This window comes from Oryx dammah, unplaced genomic scaffold (genome assembly GCF_014754425.2).
Source record: "Oryx dammah isolate SB20612 unplaced genomic scaffold, SCBI_Odam_1.1 HiC_scaffold_29, whole genome shotgun sequence".
Lineage (NCBI taxonomy): Eukaryota > Metazoa > Chordata > Mammalia > Artiodactyla > Bovidae > Oryx > Oryx dammah.
Window position 1 is genome coordinate 10,040,955 of NW_024070213.1, and position 20,913 is coordinate 10,061,867.

Consider the following 20,913-nt stretch of genomic DNA (forward strand, 5'->3'; position numbering starts at 1 on the left):
GAAGAGTCGGACATGACTGAAGCGACTTAGCATGCACTCATGGTGCTCTCTGCATTCTTGCTAACGATGATTGTCAAAGCAATTTATCTTTGTAACGTTTGGGGGAGGGGTATGAGGTGCTGTCTCTGTTGGTTTGAATTTTCATTTTTCTGATTAGTGATGTTGAACACCTTTTCATATGTTTAAAGGCCATCTGGATTTCTTCTTTTGTAAAGTTCCTGTTCAAGTGTTTTACTCATTTTTGGCACAGTTGAGTTGGGTGATTTTGGGGTTGTGAGGCTTCCTAATTATCTTTTTTATATTTTGAAACTTAGGCCTTTAATGGACACATGGATTTGGAATCTCCCATTCTAGGCTTGTCTTTTCACTCTCCTTACAATGTTTTGTTGATCAACAGATGTTCTATGCAGTAGAATTTATAAATATTTTGCTTTTTATGGCCTGTGCTTTTCCTATCCATTCAATAACCCTTTCTAAGTGGAAGCAGGAAGTTTGTCTCCTGTGTCCAGTCACGAAGCTCTCTTGTTCTACCTTTTATCAATCAAAGTCTTTTATTAACTTAGATCTTTTAGCAACCTGGAATTGATTTTTGTAACAGGAGAGATCCAATTTCTTGTTTTCCACATGAACAAACAGTTTACCCAGCCTCATTAGTGAAAAGTCTGTCTTTCCCTCCATATTGAAGGCCTTGCTTCTGAACCAAGGGTCTAGGATCCTTCTTGGGTCTGTTTTTGACCATGGAGTCCTAATTCTACAGCAGATTTATAGCAGGGCTTCCCACCTTGTCCTTCTTCAGGGCTCTTCTTGGAGGCCCTTTAGAGAAGTGGTTAAGAGCATGGACTCTGATGTTTCCTTTTTTCAAAAATGGGAATAATATACTACCTGCTTCCCAGGGCTTTCATGAGAAGTAAAAACGTTATAAGAAAAGCACCTAGCATGTAGGAGTGCTGTGTAGGATACAGGTTACTTGTTGCTGTTTGCACTTCCACAGAAACTGTATCAGTGGAATCAGACTGCCAAATTCTACAGAAAAGCAAATCCTGTTGGGATTTTTCTTGTGATTACATTGAGTCTGTGTGATTACTTTTTTACTGAAGTATATTTGGGGCTTCTCTGGTGGCTCAGATTGTAAAGAATCTGCCTGCAATGTGGGAGATCCAGGTTCAGTCCCTGGGTCGGGAAGGTCCCCTGGAGAAAGGAATGGCAGCCCACTCCAGTATTCTTGCCCGGAGAATCCCTTGGACAGAGAAGCCTGGCGGGCTGCAGTCCATGAGGTTGCAGAGTCAGGACTGAAAGGCTACACTGATACTGCACTAAACTTGCTTTACAGTGTCTCATTAGTTTCTGACATACAGCAAAGTGATTCAGCTATACACGCCCACCCACACACATTCTTTTCCATTATGGTTTATTTCAGGATATTGAATATAGTTCCCTGCACTATACAGTGGGATCCTATTGCTTATTTTAGATATAATAATTTGTTGTAAACTTATTTAGGGGAGAATTGACACATTAAAACACTGAGTCTTCCAATTAGAGAATATAGGAAAACATTCCATTTGTTTTTAGTTTCTTAGTACAGTTTTAAAATTTTATCTATAGCGATCTTGCATGTGTGTTATTCTTAGGTACCTGCATATATTTTGTGCTACTGTAAATTATGCGTTTTTAAACATTTCATTTTCTAATTGTGACTGGTATTTAGAAATACCATTTTTTTATTTTTAAAATTTTTAATTGTGGCGAGATACATATAACATAAAATTAACTCTTAATCATTTTTCCCCTTTAACCACTTTTCCACTTAGTAGTGATAAGTATATTCACATTGTCCTGTGGCTAATCTCCTGAACTCTTTCTTTTTGTAAAACTGAAACTCTGTACCCATTAAAGAGCAGCTCCCCATTCCTCCCCTTCCCCAGCCCCAGCCATCTACCATTCTACTTTCTGTCTGCATAAGTTGACTCCTCTAAGTACGTCATGTAAGTGGGACCATACAGAGTCTGTCTTTTTAAAACGGGCCTATTTCACTTAGCATAATATCCTCAAGGTTCATACATATTACAGCATGTGGCAGAATTTCCTTTTCCTTAAAGACTGAATAATATTTTGTTGCATTTATAGACCACATTTTGTTTATCCATTCATCTTTTGATGGACATCTGGTTTGTTTCTACCTATTAGCTACTGTGAATAATGTTGCTGGGCACCTGGGTGGGTGGTGTGTGTGTGTGTGTGTGTGTGTGAGAAAGTCACTCAGTCATAACCATATCCATCTCTGCTTTCACTTCCTGGTGCCTTTTACAGAGAGGATTCTTATGGGCTCAAATCACTCAAATATGCTAACTTTTTAAAAAAGTATATATATAATATTTATTTATTTATTTGGCTGCGCTGGATCTTAGTTGTGGCACACAGGATCTTTTTTTTTAGTTACGGCGTGGGAATTCTTAGTTGCAACATGTGGGATCTAATTCCCTGACCTGGGATCAAACCCAGGCCCCCTGCATTGGGAGAGTGAACGGAGCCTTAGCCACCGGACATCCAGGGAAGTGTCCCTATGCTCATATTTTGTTAAGATTTTTGTATCCGTGTTCATGAGTAAGATTGACCTGTTTATTTCCATTTTTAGATTGCAGGGTTTTGATTTCAAGGGAGTATCTCTCTCTCTCTCTCTCTCTCTCTCTTTTTTTTTTTTTTCTGTTTTCCAGAAAAGTTCATATAATAGTGAGTTATTTCTTCCTTGAATATTTGGTAGACCTTACCTGTGAAGTCATCTAGTACTGGAGTTTGGTTGGTAGGAAAATTTTTAATGGTGGAATCAATTTCTTTAATGTTTATAAGACTATTCAGGGTTTCCAAATGTCTTTTTGAGTTAGTTTTAGTTAAGTTACGTTTTTCTAGGAATATGTTCATTTCATATACATCTTCAAATTTGTTGGCATAGAGTTGTCCAAAAATTCTCTTATTATCTTTATTGTCTGCAGCATGTTGTTATGGCCCTCTTCATTCTTGATGATTTACACCTCCATTTTTCCTGTTATCAGTCTTCCTACTACAAGCTTTTTAATTGGATTAGTATTTCAAAAAAGTAACTTTGGGCTATTTATTGGTTCTCTATTATATATACATTTTCTGTTTCATTAATTTCTGTATGTATATTTATTCCTTCTTGTACTTTTTAAAAGTTTATTTGGCTGTTGTGTTTTTTTTTAACTTCTTGAAATAAGTGTCTTGCTCATTGATTTTTTGGCCTTTTTTTCTCTTGTACTATATAAGTATGCATATTATACATGTGCATGTTTGTAAATCTAAACATTTTCCTCCATAGAATTCCCTGGGATCCAGTGGTTAGGGCTATACACTTCCACTGCAGGGGGCATGGGTTCGATCCCTGGTTGGGGAACTAAGAACCCATAAGCTGTGCTGCACAGCCAAAAACCAAAAAAGAGAAATAAACATTTTCCTTCTTTAATTATATCCCATAGGCGCATTTAGAATATGATTATTCAGTTCAAAATATTTTCTAATTTTTACTATTGTTCTTTAAGCATTGTGATTATTATTAATAAATGGCATTTCTCAGTTTCTAAACTTAGGAATTTACAAGTTATCTCTTTATTATTCATTGCTTTGTAGTCAGAGGACATGCTCTGTTTGATTTTGGTCCTTTAAAATTATTGAGACTTGATTCATGGCCTTCTACATTCAGCTTTTATAGCTGTCCCATGAATAATTTAAAAGAATATGGACTCTTCATTTGTTGAATGCCGGTATCTATCCATGTGGATTAAGTCATGCTGGCTAGAAACATTCATTTAAAAGTTTCAGATCTTCTGTATCTGTACTAATGTTTCTGTCCACTTCTGTCAGTTACTGAGAAAGATAAAATCTTCCAGTCTGAGAATTTGTCTTTTGACTTTTCTGTCAACTTTTACATTAATATTTTGAGACTGTGTGATTCAGTTCAGTTCAGTTCAGTCGCTCAGTAGTGTCTGACTCTTTGCGACCCCATGAATCGCAGCACGCCGGCCTCCCTGTCCATCACCAACTCCCGGAGTTCACTCAGACTCACGTTCATCGAGTCCGTGACGCCATCCAGCCATCTCATCCTCGGTCGTCCCCTTCTCCTCCTGCCCCCAATCCCTCCCAGCATCAGAGTCTTTTCCAATGAGTCAGCTCTTCCCATGAGGTGGCCAAAGTACTGGAGTTTCAGCTTCAGCATCATTCCTTCCAAAGAAATCCCAGAGCTGATCTTCAGAATGGACTGGTTGGATCTCCTTGCAGTCCAAGGGACTCTCAAGAGTCTTCTCCAACACCACAGTTCAAAAGCATCAATTCTTTGGCGCTCAGCCTTCTTCACAGTCCAACTCTCACATCTATACATGACCACTGGAAAAACCATAGCCTTGACTAGACGGACCTTAGTTGGCAAAGTAACGTTTCTGCTTTTGAATATGCTCTCTAGGTTGGTCATAACTTTTCTTCCAAGGAGTAAGCATCTTTTAATTTCATGGCTGCAGTCACCATCTGCAGTGATTTTGGAGGCCCAAAAAATAAAGTCTGACACTGTTTCCACTGTTTCCCCATCTATTTCCCATCAAGTGATGGGACCAGATGCCATGATCTTCATTTTCTGAATGTTGAGCTTTAAGCCAACTTTTTCAGTCTCCTCTTTCACTTTCATCCAGAGGCTTTTTAGCTCCTCTTCACTTTCTGCCATAAGGGTGGTGTCATCTGCCTATCTGAGGTTATTGATATTTCTCCCAACAGTCTTGATTCCAGCTTGTGCTTCTTCCAGTCCAGCATTTCTCATGATGTACTCTGCATATAAGTTAAATAAGCAGGGTGACAATATACAACCTTGATGCACTCCTTTTCCTATTTGGAACCAGTCTGTTGTTCCATGTCCAGTTCTAACTTGCTTCCTGACCTGCATACACATTTCTCAACAGGCAGGCCAGGTGGTCTGGTATTCCCATCTCTTTCAGAATTTTCCACAGTTTATTGTGATCCACACAGTCAAAGGCTTTGGCATAGTTAATAAAGCAGAAATAGATGTTTTTCTGGAACTCTCTTGCTTTTTCCATGATCCAGCTGATGTTGGCAATTTGATCTCTGGTTCCTCTGCCTTTTCTAAAACCAGCTTGAACTAGGAAGACTGTGTAATTAAGTGCATATAAATATAAAATTTTATGAATCTTTCTGGTGATTGGAAGTAGCTTTCTTTATCTCTAAGAATGCTTTTTGCCTTAAAGTTTATTTTGCCTGATATTAGTTATACTAGCTTTCATGGTTATATCTGCATGGTATATCTGTGCTCATGCTTTAATTCAACCTTCTTGATCCTTATGTTTTAGATGTCTTTCTTGTAAGTAGCCTATATAGTTGGATTTGTTCTTTATCTTATCTGTGCGTTGTCTATTTATAGATTTTATTGCATAGTAATATATTTAAGTTATCTAATTAGTTGTCTGATTTAGCTGTTTGATTTGACTATCAGAACCTTCATATAGTTAATCTAATAGTTTATATGGTTGATCCATTTATATTGACATAATTACTCATATTTTGGGGATGACATATGCCATCCTATTTTGTTCTATGTTTCTTGCCTTCTTTTGGATTTACTGAATAGTTTTAATCATTACACTGTACCCCAACCTCAATAGTTTGAAATTTATGCACTCATTTCTGTTTTTTTTTTTTTCAGTGTGTAGTATAAAAGTCTAAATTTAATTGATACCATTACCCACACCCTCAGATAATCAAGGATTTTTAAATGTTTAATTCTATTTTCTTTCCCCTATCTTATTTATAATGACTTTTCTGTATTTTAAATCTATCTTTTTAAAAAAATTTCACAAGATACTTTTTTTTGAAGTTGATGTTTATTTATATTAATCTAGTGGTGCACTCCCCACTCCAGTACTCTTGCCTGGAAAATCCCATGGGCGGAGGAGCCTGGTAGGCTGCAGTCCATGGAGTCGGGAAGAGTCGGACATGACCAAGCGACTTCATTTTCCCTTTTCATTTTCATGCATTGGAGAAGGAAATGGCAACCCACTCCAGTGTTCTTGCCTGGAGAACCCCAGGGACAGGGGAGCCTAATGGGCTGCCGTCTATGGGGTCGCACAGAGTCGGACAGGACTGAAGTGACTTCGCAGCAGCAGCAGCAGCAGTGGTGCACTGGTAAACGCGATCTCTTGCAGGGGAAAGCCCTGGTTCGTATTGTTTGCCAATTCCCATGGTGAAGATACTCCCACTGTGGCTGATTTCAGGCTACCAACAGTTTAACAACCAGCCCATGAGATTTAGCAATAGGTCTCAAAAGCTGGCATGAGCTGGCTTTAGCGCACGCTGGGTATGTGTGTGTGTGTCTGTGTATGAGTGTGCATATCTGTGTGTGTATATATGTGCATCACATCTTTGCTTTACAGTCTTTCCTGCAACCACCTTCCTTCTGCCTAAAGTACATTCTTTTGGTTTTCCCATAGAGGTGGTCCGCTGGTAGTAAATTCTCCACTAGCAGAGTTGTTTGAAAATGGGTGTTTTTCATCCTCATCATTTAAAACTGATTTTATTTCACCCTCATCAATTGAACATTCTTTCCTTTCTCTCTTATTCTTGTTGAGTATAGACTTCTAGGCTGGTGATTTTCTTGAAGAACTTGCAAGATAGCATTCTGTATCTTTTAACATCCATTGTTGCCCTTGTAAAGTCAATTTCAGTTTAACTCTTACTCCTTTGAAAGTAAGTAGTCTTTTTCCTTTGGGTGCTTTTATTTATGTGTTTATTTGTTTTTGGTGCTCTCCAGTTGTACTATGCTGTATCTAGATATGAATTCCTTCTAATTTATCCTGCATTGGATTTCTTGGCCTTCTTGAATCTTTGGATTGCTGGCTTTCCCCAGTTCTGTTCAACCTTGCCTCTGCCTAAATTTCTCTCGCCTCTCCTTCTGGAATTCCAATTAAACATGTTACAGCTTTTCTCTCTTTCATGTCTTTTAACTGCTTCTGTATATTCTCTCATTTTATCTGTGTTGGATTCTGGTTAATTTCTTCTTACCTATTTTCCAGTTCACTAATTCTCTCTTTAACATTATCTGATTTTCCATTTAATAATTCAAGTATTTATTTAATTTCTAGAAGTACTCTTTGGTTTATCTTCAAATCTTATAGGTCATTACTTGTAATTTCTGTTCTCTGAAAATATTATCAAGCTTGTCTTTGATGTCTTTCAACATGATAAGCATAGCTGATTTATAATCTTTGTCTCAGGATTCAAATAACTGCTGTCTATATGGGTATGTTTTGCTGTCTGTGTTGGTTTACGCTTATCCTCATCCATGGTGTTTTATTTCATGATGTTCCCCCTCTTCATCATTTTTGAAACTGTATGGTATTCCTTAGTGTTGAGATATAATATGTGCAGATTCTATGGAGCTTAGAATGCGGTGTCTTCTCTCTTATGTGGTCTCGTCCAGGTACCCATGTACAGTACCATCTAGCACCACTGTAACTAAGTCCTTGGCATGAAGGTTTTGGAACTCCCCCCTCCCCCAGGTGGTGTGAATTTAGTCTACAGATCTGCAGGAGGATTCGTTTGTGCTTATACATTTTCAGGGATTTTTTTTCTCCTTCCTTTGTTCAATGCCAGGCAACTTTACTCACAGCTTCCAGGAGTGGGAAGGAGGCAGGTTTATTTTTGGTTTACCCTTATCCAGGTGGGTAGTCCTTTGGGGTTACAATCTAATGTGGGGAAGGTCTTCCATTAGATCCCTAAACTTTGGTGAACCCTGGATTTTGACTTCTGTCCATCTGGCCGAGTGAGACCATCAGCGGTTCAATTGAAGTTCAGATTGACAGTTTGGTGTCTGCCTTCAGGTCAAAGCTGGGTTTGTGCTCCTTTTACCTCTCTGTGTTTTTGCTTATCCTTAGTTTACCATGGTCTTTCCTTTCTGTCTTGTCAGATCTTCTATGCTTTTAAGATTCAATATTTTTAAAAATTTTTCCAACATTATTTTTTTGTTCAGTGGGAGAAATGTTCGAATAACCTTTCCACAAGATTCTTCAAAGTGTAAAACAAATCTTATTTTCCTATGCAGAGAGTTTTTTTGTTCCCTTTCCTTTATATTTTTCAATGTAACAAATACATTTCGGTGTTAGACTGAACTCCTTGGTAGCCATCTAAAATGGCTGCAAAACATTCCATTGTTTAGACACTCCCTCCTATTCTTTCCATGTAGACCATTCATTTTTCACTGTAATAAATTACACTGCCTGAATAGCCTTAAACAAAAAGCTTTCATGGTCCAGAATGGAATTCCCAAATCAAAGAGCCAGGACATTTGTAAAGGTCTGAATACATACTAGTTTCCAGGGGGGTTGTGTCAGTCTACATTCCCCTCAGTATTTAAGAATGTCTGTCTCTTGAGACAGTTAGGAGTCTTCTATAATAGATTGGAAACTCGCATGGTAGAACATTGATGAAGTATCAGAAATGACAGTCTGAAAATTCTCCCCTGACTCCAGTCTGGGAGTTGCAGCCCCCAAGCAGTCCCATGCCCCAGAGGCAGCTCACTGTTACACGGGTCCTTCCAGAGTTACTGTCTGACCCTCTAGAGGTGGGAAGGGAGCAAATAGGTACATGGGGTCTTTTGGGGTTTGTTTTTAAACAAGTAGTGGCATATTACATGTGGCCTTCACAGGTGGTGGTAGTTGTAAAGAACCTGCCTGCCAATGCAGGAGACGTGGGTTTGATCCCTGGGTTGGGGAGGTCCCCTGGAGGAGGGCATGGCAACCCACTCCAGTATTCTTGCCTGGAGAATCCCAGGGACAGAGGACAGAGGAGCCTGGCGAGCTAGTCCACGGGGCTACAGAGTTGGACACAACTGAAGCCGATGCACACGCACGCGCACATCACACACTGCCCTGAACCTTGCTTTTCCACGTAAACACAAAGCTTGGTGCTGACCACCCATTAGTACCTGCAGCACTACCTCAGCCGCTCTCCAGCAACACAGACCCACTGAACCTCAGTGTATTGAACCCTTCTGCTGATGGACATTGGGTTGTTTCCAGCCATTTGCTTTAAGGTCATTAATAGCCTAGTGTGTGCCCATCTCCCACATGCCTGGGAGCATCTTAGGATGCGTTCCCAGAAGTTGAAACACTGGGTTTAAGGACTAGTGCACGGGCAGTTTGGATGAGGATTGCCAAGGGTCGATTGTCAAGGATGGTGGGCCAGTGGCTTCAGCGTCCCGCTCCTTGTTCTCCAGGGTGATGCTCACAGGGACGCTGTCCGACCGGCAGCCGGCTGAACTCCATCTCTTCCGGAATTACGAGGCTCCAGAGTGTGTTCGGGAGCCTCGATTCAGCCAGAACATTAACCTCAAGCCTCCAACGCATCCTTCAGGTGAAAACCATGTTTGATGCATCTGTGGGAAGTGATTGGCCTGAGAGGCTGCAGGGTGGTGGGCGGGAGACGCAGCCTGGCTGCCAGGCACCCCCAGCCCACCACCATCCTGCCCATTGCCCTGGTTTGCCCTCCTGAGTGTATCAACTGAGGCCAGGCAGAGCTGGGGAGCCATCAGGCTTCAGACGGGTTGCACCCCACCTTCCACCAAGCATGGCCTGTCCATCCTGTTTCTGAAGGGTCCCCAGCCTCTCCTCTTCACACAGCATCACGTGTACACACACACACACATACACACATACACACCCTGAGATCTGAAATGCAGCACACACACACACCCTGAGATCTGAAATGCAACATCTCTTGTGCCACTGAACTCCCTCCTCCCCCACCCCCAGAGCAGCTGGTGTGGAGGGCAGCCCGAAGCAGTGGGGCAGCCCCCACTTACTTCCGGCCCAACGGGCGCTTCCTGGACGGTGGGCTGCTGGCCAACAACCCCACGCTGGACGCCATGACTGAGATCCATGAGTACAACCAGGACTTGATCCGCAAGGTGAGAGCCACTGTAGGTTGGGGGAGCTGGACATGACTGCCCATGGCAGTTTGTTTCTGCAAATCTTACTAAGGACTGACTCCTGGGAGAGCGAATGTCTTTTATTCATGTGCTCATTCATCTGTGCCCTTGACAGCAATTTTATCTCACTCTTGAACCTGCTTGGTGTCTGCCCAAAGCACTGTGCTAAGAGGGATTCTGAGGTGTAGTCCAGACCAGGTGGTGAAGGGTGTTAATGATCAGTTAACAGCATCTGCTGTTTGTGGGAAGGACCGGTCCATGCCAGTCACAGGCCTAGCCACACTGCCCGGCCTGGAGACACACACTTGCTCACATTGAGGGAAGACAGGCCCTAAACAAGCAAATGTCCATCTAAGTGTTTCAAATGCTTGTGACAGAGAATGGTGCAGGGCCCAGGAGCATCCCCCGCCCCCAGAGGCCTGGGGGCTCAGAAAGGGCTCACAGAGAAAGGAAGCCCATCCCAAGGCCTTTGGGGAGGGAACAGTGCAGATCCGGAGGAAAAAAAGCGGCCCTGAGCCCAAGGAGCTTAGTGCAAAGGCAGGCAAGGCCCACGCATGTTAGGAGAGGCAGTGTGGGGCCTGGCTCTGCCCGTGCTTCACTTCAGCCACTGCCTGGGACTGCTGATAGAACCTGCCTGGGACTGTTGTGAGGCTTCCACAGGCTCTTATCTGCAAAGGGTTTAGCACAGTGCTTGACCATGAGTGTCCTATATCCCTACTGGCTGTGGTTGTCACTGCGGTCAGCACCAAGCCCCAGAGGCAGCCCCAAGCTGCAGAGAGACGAGTGCCCTCTAGAGGCCAGATGAAGAAGGGCAGGGAGAGAGAGGGAATCACTGAGACTGTGAGATGGAGAAGGGTCCTCAGACATCACCTGTCTTGGTGGATGAGGAGCCTGGGTAGGTGGGTCACCAAGGTTGCCCAGAAGATGGGCAGCAGAACTTGTTCTGGAGCAAAGGAGAAGCAAAGCAAAGGAGAAGGTGTGCTTCTGCCATAGGAGTTCTGTCCCCCATCCTCTACCCCTGGGTGTCCCCATCCGTGGAAAGGTCCACCAAGGGGAAGGCCCGCTCTGACCTGTCCTGCTCCCACAGGGTCAGGACAACAAGGTGAAGAAGCTGTCCGTTGTCGTCTCTTTGGGGACAGGGAGGTCCCCGCAGGTGCCTGTGACCTGTGTGGATGTCTTCCGACCCAGCAACCCCTGGGAACTGGCCAAGACTGTGTTTGGGGCCAAGGAACTGGGCAGGATGGTGGTGGACTGTGTGAGTATGGTCTCTCCCGAGCCCACTCCCCTCGGGGTCGCAGCCCCAGGATGCGGCTTCCTGTGGGAACCCTGGGTGTCAGGGAGATGGCAGGGCTCTGTGGACCCTCCTTAGCCAGCTCAGAGGAGGGGGGATCCCCAGTACAGAGTCTCAGTGCTGGCAGGACCCTCGGTGACCACCTGCAGCGGGGTTTTCAGTTACTGTTTAGCTGAGGATTCTTTCCTTCATGCACGGCCCATGTGGAAGCCCAAAATGTCAGATGGACAAAAGCTACCAGGGCCGGGAGATGGAGGCCTGTCCACTCAGCCCTTCCACGCTCACCGACCCCAGACCCTGCTGAGCCCCCTGTCCCGCCACAGCCCGTGCTGCTCTGATTGCCTAACTGGGACAGGCACTGCAAGACAGAGCAGTGGGATTTGTCACCCTGCTGATTGGCAGCTAAGCCGCCCTGGGACCTGGGAGCCCGGGCAGGGGCTGTGGGTGCCGCGTGGGCTGGACACTCACAGGGGCCTCTTCTCACCAGTGCACGGATCCGGACGGGCGGGCCGTGGACCGGGCCCGGGCCTGGTGCGAGATGGTCGGCATCCAGTACTTCAGGTGAGGGCTCGGCCGGGCACAGCCCCCAGCCCCCAGGCTGGACTGTCCCTTTGCCCGAGAGGCCGCTCTGTGTCCCAAGCCCACCTCAGTCCTAGCTCTCGTCCCTCAACCCGGGCCAAGTGTCCTGGAGTCGTGACCCCTCCTCCTTGCCCTGGACAGATTGAACCCCCAGCTGGGGACAGACATCATGCTAGACGAGGTCAACGACACAGTGCTGGTCAACGCCCTCTGGGAGACTGAGGTCTACATCTACGAGCATCGGGAGCAGTTCCAGAAGCTCGTCCAGCTGCTGCTCTCGCCGTGAGGCTGCCAGGCCCCCAAATCCCCCCTCCAGTTCCCACCACCACCACCACGCCGCCGCTGGGCAAAGCCGGGCCCAGGCAGCTCTGGGTCCACAGACCCGGCCCAGGGGTGCCAGGCTTCCAGCCTGAGGCTGGTCCTCAGGCCTCTCTCCCCCTTGGTCCTTACCTCCTGGCACTTTGTGTCACTCCAGGCTTAGAAAGCCTCAAGCCTCACCCCACCCACTCCCTGACTGCCAAGGACGGCCCTCGGGCCCCTTGCCCTGGTGGGTCAAACACTAAGGGTGCCGGGGCCTGTGCCCAACCCTGGCCTCCCCGAGGGCCTCAGGCTCCTCCTGGTCCCTGGGGCTGCACAACCCCTTCCACCCTCAGCCCTCTCCCCTGGGGTGGGGCTCGAGAAACGGGCCGTCACTGCCCCTTCAGGAGGGAACCCCGGAGTGGGGTGTCCCATTCAACTTTGCCCCTCCGCACACCCCAGCCGTCCTCCCGCTCAGATCCACCCCACCCACGAGCTCTCCGTGGCTCTCAAAGGTCGCTCCTGTGACTTCAGTTATTCCTCCCTCCAGGAAGTGGTTTCTGTGTAGAGCGGGCTCCAGGGGACAGCCCCTAACTGTGAAATAAACGGTTTGATTCCCATTGGCCTGTGGTGTGTGTGTGAGTGGTGAGAGTGTCCCCCGCCCACCAGCCCCCCTCGGCCTTGACCATCGTCCGCCTGGTTCCACGCCAGAAGGAGAGAAGCTCTGTTTCCCAGGCTCCCCAGGGCGGGGACACCTCTTCCCTTTAAGTCTCCCCAATTAATTATTACCCTTAGCCTTGAGGGTGTTCAGAGGCAGCAGCCAGGCCCGCCTGGCCCACAGTGGAGGGCAAGGGAGAGCCCCGCTTGCTAGAAGAGGGGCTGAGACCCAGAGAGGGCAAGGTGCTCGGGCACCGTCACACAGCGAGGGAGCAGCTGTGCCCTCGGGTCTGTGTGACTCCCAGGTTTGTGCTGCCCCGTCTCCAGCATGTGGAGGAAGGGGGGTGCAGACGGCAGCAGAGGTGGGAGCCTCAGCCCTTGGGGACTCGGGGAAGACAAGGGGCTGAGAACAGTGAAGAGGTGGGTGTGTTCCGCCCGCAGGGAGGGGCTATCAGGGAGGGTCCAGGGTGGTCACTGCACAGCTCGAGCCCAGTAGGGTGAGCCCTGCCCAGTGTAGGCAGGTGGGAGGGCAGGGGCCCCCCCGTGGGCAGGGGTCCCTGCTGGCCTGGGCAAGGCTCTTCCTGGAGGCGGTGACCTGGGAGAGTGACCATCCACGCGTGCCCACTGGTCCGTGGCTCAGGGGTAAATAATTGAAGGGCAGGTCACATGAACCCACCCGCGTCACAGGATGCCTTCCCCGCCGGGTCTGGTTACACCCCAGATCGCATTCTGACATCCCTGGCTGGTGAATAATTAAGCTGCCACCTCCTCCTCGGCTGGCCCTCCCTCGCTGGGTCCCGCGCTGCTGCCTCCTTCACTGCCTGCCGAGCAGTGGCCATCGCAGGGTACCGACCCCCAGCACTCCCAGCCCTGCCAACGCCTCCTGCTCAGTGCCCGGGCACGCCCGCTCCATGGCCCCCGAGATGGACCAGTTCTACAGATCCACCATGGCCATCTACAAGGTGAGTGCGTGCCCGGTCTGGGCCCCCTCCCAGGGCTCGAAGTTCAGCCGGCTCTGGAAGACAGGGTGAGTGGGGCAGCAGCTTGTTCTGGGAAAGAAGGCCCAGAACCAGGCTGGGCTGAGCTGAGCTGTGGGTCTGAGGGTGGGGACCCCTGGGGGCAGTTGGCCACTCCAGCCCCAACCTGAGCCTCCCAGAACAGGGGTTCATCCCATGAGTGACAGGCCTGCTGAGATAGCACTCAACTGGAGCCCCAATTCGCAAACACTGGACACACCAGGACAGGACCCAGGGTGGCCTAAGCTGGGAGCAGGGGACCCAAAGAGCCACCTGGACCCCCAGGGTGGAGGAGTCTCTCTCTTTGTCTCTTTCTGTCTAGGTCTCCCTGTCTCTGCCTTTCTGTCTCTCTCTGGTTTTCGAGCCTCACACTCAAACTTCCTACCCCACTCGAGAGAGGTTGCTGCAGTCTCTATAGACATTTATTGGGCACCTTTTGTGTATAGGGGAGAAGGCAATGGCACACCACTCCAATACCCTTGCCTGGAAAATCCCATGGACGGAAGAGCCTGGTAGGCTGCAGTCCATGGGGTCGCTAAGGGTCGGACACGACCGAGCGACTTCACTTTCACTTTTCACTTCCATGCATTGGAGAAGGAAATGGCAACCCACTCCAGTGTTCTTGCCTGGAGAATCCCAGGGACGGGGGAGCCTGGTGGGCTGCTGTCTATGGGGTCACACAGAGTCGGATGCTACTGAAGTGACTTAGCAACCTTAGCAGCCTTGTGTATAGGACCCTTGCAATGTGTAAATCTCACAACACACCACCAGTGGAGCAGAAGATAATCACTCCATTTGACAGATAAGGAAAATGAGGCCAGAGAGGTGAAACACCTTGCTCAAAGTCATCAAGGGAGGAAGAGGGCCTGCTGGGATTTGAATCAAGACCCAAGTCTTAAGTTCATCACCCAGGGTGCTCTCCACTGGCCATGTGGTGGCCCACATGACCCAGCCGTAGCCTGGCTCCTGAGGGGCTCTACTCTGAGCAGGGCAAGCTCTGCCCCCGCCCCAGAGGCAGCTGTCAGCAGCCCACAGGTCCTGGACTCAGGGCAGGTTGAGCCATGCCTAGCTGGGCACTGTGACAGACCATAGGCTTCAGCCCAGTGGGAGGAGAACCTTCTAGATGCAAGTGCCCACTGGGCGGGAGATGGCCAAGAAGACGCTGGCCTGGATCCTGGCCTCTGAGGCCCTTGTAGCTGAGAGCCAGGATTCTGGGTGACTTCAGGGTTCTAAGCCGGCTCCCCCAAGTCAGGCTTCTCACTGGGGCTGAGGAGCGCCCAATCCTGAGGCCCATCCTTCATTCCATCTTCCGCTCCCCTCCTCTATCGTCCCTCCCCCTGCCCTCGGACTCCAGAGCATCCTGGAGCAGTTCAACCCCGCCCTGGAGAACCTGGTGTACCTGGGGAACAACTACCTCCGGGCCTTCCACGGTGAGTGCCCGACCCGCCCACGTGATCGCAGCCTCCACTGTAACCTTCGCCCCCCAGTGATCGTTGTCCCTACACACTCCCCTGCATCGCGGTCACCCTCGTGCCCTGCGGCCAGAGACCCCTCCCACGCCTTCGCGTGCCCCCTAGATGCTCCCAGAGATGCAGTGTGTGGTCCTGCAGGCTCACAGAACCCCAACCACACACACCTCTACATGTCACCCCAGTGCCAGCTGTTGACCCCAGTGCCATACTCAGACCACCTCGGCACCCCCAGTCTGACACCCTGACCGGCCCCCCATCCACTCACCTACAGCCAACCTCGCCCCTCGCTCAGGGCCTGTGCAAAGAGCTCCCATCCCCACCATTCCCTGCCCCCACCCCCAGTGCTAATCAGCAGAGGGTTTCGAGCTCAGCAGATGGACAAGCCGGGGACACACCCAGGGCTGAGGGTCACCCAACCCCTCCCTGCTTTTTAGGACTTCAAAGTCCTTGCACCAGTGACCCGAACCCATGCCACCTTGCCACTTTGAGCCTCTACGCCTGAGCCTCCCGACACCCCTGCCCACACCCGCCTTCTGACACACACAGATGCCTGCACCCCCACCCACGACAGACGGGCCCAGGTCCTGCCCCCCAGGGAGAGGCCCCTCCCGCCCCACCACCCCCACTGCTTCTCCTCTGGCCAACGCTACTTCACACACACATGGCCCAGGCACCCCTTCCGTCTTCCACCCCACCCCGCCCAGAGCCCTGCCCCAACTCTCCTGACCAAAGGAGAGCACTCCAGAATGGGGAGTGGGAGCACACAGAGCAGGGCTGTGGCTGGACCCCTCCCCGTCTCCATGCAGCTCTGTCCGAGGCGGCCGAGGTGTACTTCAATGCCATCCAGAAGATTGGGGAGCAGGCCCTGCAGAGTTCCACCTCACAGATTCTGGGTGAGGCACACCCCTTCCCCTATGCTCTGCTGACCTCTGGGGCCTGGGGGACACGCCTCACCGCCCACCTCCTCCTGTTGCCCAGGCTCTGCCTCCTGGGCGCCTCCCCTCAGGCCGAGGGCCTGCCTTGCCCCCCATCCTCGGGTCCCAGAGAGGGTTCCTTTTACAGCCTGGCTCTTCCAGGAAGTCCTCCCCAATGACACAGGCCTTGCAGCCCAAGGGCCCAGCTCCCAGACTGTCCTCTGGAACCCATGCCCCTCCTTACCCCTCCCCGCAGGAGTTCTCCAGGGTAGGACAGGTGCTGCCAGAGTCCCAGAGTCGTGTGGGAAATCCCTGGACTTTGGTCTCAAACCCAGCTTGGGCAGGCCCTTCTGGTGGGAAGCAGGGTGATGAGACAAGCCCCCAACTGAGGCCTCTGCCCTCTGTGCCTCCAGGTGAGATCTTGGTGCAGATGTCTGACACCCAGAGGCACTTGAACTCTGACCTGGAGGTGGTGGTGAGTCTCAGACCCCATGGCCCAGAGGGGTCACTCGGGAGAGTGGGTGGTGTTCCGTGGAGGACAAGGGCCCAACCTCCACGCCGTTTCTCAGAGAGGACTCTGGTAACGAGACAACTGCCGCTGCCCTTGGGCACACCTGCCAGGGCCAGGCTCTGCTGGGCACGTTCAGCTGCACATCAGCCACCTAGGAGGCGAGTGCATTTCCATCTCCATTTCACAGAGGAGGAAACTCAGTCAGGGATCTAGTCATTCACCCAAGATTCCAGAGTGCGTGGAGGAGCCAGGAAGAGAGAGGCCCATCACCCAGGTGCGTCAGGCTCAGGGCCCTGCCCCTATCGGCCTCCCCAACCCCTCCCTCCACTGTCCCAGGGAGCAGCCAGGGATCTGACCTTATCACTCCCAGGAGAAAACGTTTCCACACCCCCGCCACCCGCAGAACTAAACTCAGTCACTTGGTAAGGGATTCCTGGTCCTCCTGATCCGGCAGCCTCCCTGGTAGCCCAGTCACAGCCCAGATACTCTGAAGAGCTGCCCTTTTGCAGACACGGCCTGGTGTTCCCACCTCAGGCTGCTGTGACACTGTTCTCCAGCTGAGGACCTACTCACCCCTACCCTTGCTGGACAGCACCATTGTCCCCTCCTCCAGGAAGTCTTTCCTGATATCCAGGCAAGTTCAGTCTCTCCTCCTCTGACTCCAACAGATGCTTCTATCTGTTCTTATGCTTCCCTGATGGCTCAAGTAGTAAAGAATCCGCCTTCAAGGCAGGAGACGCAGGTTCCATCCCTGAGTCAGGAAGATCCCCTGGCGGAGGAAATGGCACTCCAGTATTCTCGCCTGGGAAATCCCATGGACAGAGGAGCCTGGCGGGCTACAGTCCTTTGGGTTGCAAACAGTTAGACATGACTGAGTGAGAACACACACACATCCATTCTTAGCAAGTGGTGGTGAAGAAAACCAGCTCTGCACCAGAGCACCTGGGTTCAAAGCCCAGCTCCGCTAGTTGCTGGCTTTGAGACCTTGGACAAGCTACTTAACCTCAGTGCCTCAGTTTATCTGTCTGTGAAATGGAGATAATCGAAACTGCCTCATAGCATTCTTAGGAGGATTAAGTATAAGTATAAATTACTGACTCTGGCACCTGTAGCCCTCTATGTACCTTAGCTATGATTTGAAGCACAACTGATGCCCTGTCTTTACCCCTGCCAAGACTGGGAGTTGTGCCAGGGCTGGGATGTGGTCTTCTCTGTGGCTCCAAGGCCTGGGACGGGGGCCTGGCACCAAGCAGAGCTTCGCTGCCTGGGAAGGAGGGAACAAGCTCTGAAAAGGGAGCAGAGCTGGGCCAGAGAGAGAGGAGAAGAGAGGGCCTTCCGGGGGCACTGTGGGCTGAGCATGCAGAGCGTGGCATTGGCAGAAGAGAGCTGGGGACAGGTGTGAAGGGCCTTGGGAAGCTCAGAAGGAAATTTCAACTAACCATGACTGCATGGCTCCCAAACGTGTGCGTGGGAAAACGCTTGATGTCCGGGTGCAATTTGGGGACACCATATAATACTCACCAGTTTGATAGCCATGGCAAAATGGGGAAGAGTTTCAACAGCAGAAAACAAGCATCTACCTCCACTCGATAAAACCATATCCCTGGCCCATTTCCCGGACACTCTGAGGCTTAGTGCTAAGCCTGTGTCATCTCCCGGGGCTTGGGTAGGGAGTTACAGAGCACAGACCACCCTGGCAGCCTGTGACTTCCTCTCCTTGTGTCTGATGGCTTGTCATGTCACTCTTGGCACACCTGGGCTGGATAGAGACAAGTGTCACCCAGGCCCACTCTGTAAAGATAATTGCCCTCTTTGGGTACCGGTGTCTTGGCTGTGACAACAGGGCAGGGCCCCTGGCCAGAGCCACATTGGCTCAGCACAACAGAGGCCATCTCCCCCTTGGGCTCATTCATTTGACAGCAATTCATCGCCCTATGCCTGGCACTGCAATGGGCACTGCGGGGGGGATACAGCAGATCAAACCCCCTGCTCTCCCCAAGGGGGAACCAGACAAAACCCAGGACAAATAAGTGAGCATATGTGTGATGGGTTAGATGCAAAATGCACTATGGAGGACAAGAGAACAGGGAAGGGAGTAGAAAGGGTTGGAGGGATGTGATTTTTAACAGATATTCAAGACAACAGCACTGGAGAGCTGACATTGTGAAGAGACCTGAAGGAGGTAGGGAGTAAGCAGGGAGACAACTGCGGGAAGTGTTCTGAGCAGAGGGGTCAGCACACAGGCAGGCTTGACGAAGCCCGCATGGCTGGAGTGGAGGCATCAAGGGCCAGGGCGGAGATGACCCCTGGCTAACAGGGCCCAGGCCCTGTGGACCTTGTCGGGACTCTGGCCTTGCCTCTGAGTGTGTTGAGCAAAGGAATGACAGGACTTTTTTTTTTTTTTAAACCAAACCTTTTTTTAATTGTAAACTAAAATACAGGCATAGAACTTCACTGGTGGTCCAGTGGTAAGACTCTGCTTCCAATGCTGGGGGCACGGGCTTGATCCCTGATCAGGGAACTAAGAGCCCACATGGCCTGTGGCCAAAAAATAAAATAAAATACCGGCACAGAAAATGTCTACGGAACAAATTCGAGCTCAGTGAATCGTTATCAAGCAGACCGCCTTTGAAACTCCCATCCTGGTCAGGAACTTTGTCAGCCTCCCTGAAGCCCCTCCATGGGGCCCCATCAAATCGCAGACCCTCTCTTCCTCCAAAAATGACCGCTGGTCTGACACTGCCTTGGGTTTCTTCATAACCGATCACCCAGTCATATGTCCCCAGACACGAGAACTTGTCTTGCTCTCTCTCTCTTTTAAAATATGTTCTTGAGTCTCTTTTAATCTAGTGTTTCCTCCACCATCCCTTTCTTTTCCTTCCAATTTATCCATCGAAGGACTGGGGGCCTTTTGACTTGGTTTTCTGAGCATTCCTGGTGCAGCTCAGCTGTTGCTTTGTCCTCTGGATCCAGAGGATGGCTCAGACTTGGGTTCCATCCGTTTGGCATGCCTGGAGGGGATGTGTTTTACTCCTTTACAATCATTATTTCGTCGAAGTTGACAGTGTCCCCTCTTTGACCAGCAGAAGCCTCTTCAGTCTGGCACGTGAATTCTTTGGCACAACCCTCATGGTTCTGACAGTTTCCTCGCTGCCTAGCCTGACAAGATAGTTCTCGTCTGGTACTTCTGCTGCTCTACAAATGGAATCAGTCATCTCTCCATGAAGCCCCTTTAAAAATTTTTCTGCTTTTAGTGGAAAGTGATATTCAAGACCATTATCTGCTCACTAGGGGTACCCATTGCTACTGGGTTCATCACTGTTCCTAGACTTTTTCAGTGGCCAATGCTACATATAAAAACATATGTGTATATAATAGATAAGATACATATGCCTAGATACATACACAGATGCATGTGTACATAGATACATATATACATTTGTACAAACCACATATATATACACACGTATATATATAAAGATAGAATTCTTCATAATTAATACTAATACTTCCAATGCAGATTTAGCACTGGGTTTTTAGTTAACCCCTTCTCTATTCCACCAGTATCTCTTTTGTTCCACATCAAGAGTCCTGATACTCAGGAATTCCCTCCCAATCCATTGGTTAGGACTCCATGCTTTCATTGCTGAGGGTGTAGATTCAATCCCTGGTCAGAGAACTAAGATCCTGCAAGCTGACAGTGTGCCCTCCCTCCAAAAGTCCTGATACCCAAGCACACAGAAAAAGAAAGAAGAATAGCCCCCAGTTACCGTTTGCTATACCACATGATGCGTAGACACAACAGTCGCTGAATATGAAACTAATTCTACCACCACCAATATGATTTCCGAAAACAGTTAAAGTCTGTTTTACATTTGCTCTCCGCAGCCTCCCCCGCCCCCTACTTTCAAAGGCATGCTCTGGAGACATTGCGGGTTCTGTTCCAGACCACTGCAAAAAAGCAAATGCCACAATAAAGTGAGTCACATTTTTTGGTTTCCCAGTGCATATAAAAATTATGTTTGCACAACACTGTAGTCTAGTAAGTGTGCAATAGTATTATGTAAAAAAAAAACAACCCAACGTACATACCTTAATTTAAAAGTGCTTTGTTGCTAAAAATGTTAGCCATCATCTGAGACTTCAGCAAGTCACAATTTTTTGTGAGAGTAACATCAAAGA

General features: G+C 49.1%; 2 protein-coding genes across 7 annotated transcripts in view; both read left to right on the top strand.

Annotated features, from left to right (window-relative positions):
* The window catches only part of PLA2G6 (phospholipase A2 group VI), a 58,800-nt gene extending 46,016 nt beyond the window's left edge, over positions 1 to 12,784 (top strand). For 3 of the 6 annotated variants that reach the window (XM_040233277.1, XM_040233276.1, XM_040233278.1), the window contains exons 13-17: positions 9,284 to 9,420; positions 9,819 to 9,973; positions 11,082 to 11,249; positions 11,773 to 11,846; positions 12,006 to 12,784. In XM_040233277.1, the coding sequence (XP_040089211.1) occupies positions 9,284 to 9,420; positions 9,819 to 9,973; positions 11,082 to 11,249; positions 11,773 to 11,846; positions 12,006 to 12,150 (679 nt within the window). In that variant the 3' untranslated portion in view covers positions 12,151 to 12,784. The remainder of the gene's footprint in view (positions 1 to 9,283; positions 9,421 to 9,818; positions 9,974 to 11,081; positions 11,250 to 11,772; positions 11,847 to 12,005) is intronic. The other 3 variants (XM_040233280.1, XM_040233279.1, XR_005719706.1) reach the window with 2 other exon arrangements.
* Positions 12,785 to 13,497: 713 nt separating this feature from the next.
* The window catches only part of BAIAP2L2 (BAR/IMD domain containing adaptor protein 2 like 2), a 29,695-nt gene continuing 22,279 nt past the window's right edge, over positions 13,498 to 20,913 (top strand). Inside the window, exons 1-4 of the mRNA XM_040233339.1 lie at positions 13,498 to 13,780; positions 15,189 to 15,264; positions 16,113 to 16,199; positions 16,634 to 16,695. Coding sequence (XP_040089273.1) covers positions 13,730 to 13,780; positions 15,189 to 15,264; positions 16,113 to 16,199; positions 16,634 to 16,695 — 276 coding nt within the window. The 5' untranslated portion in view covers positions 13,498 to 13,729. The remainder of the gene's footprint in view (positions 13,781 to 15,188; positions 15,265 to 16,112; positions 16,200 to 16,633; positions 16,696 to 20,913) is intronic.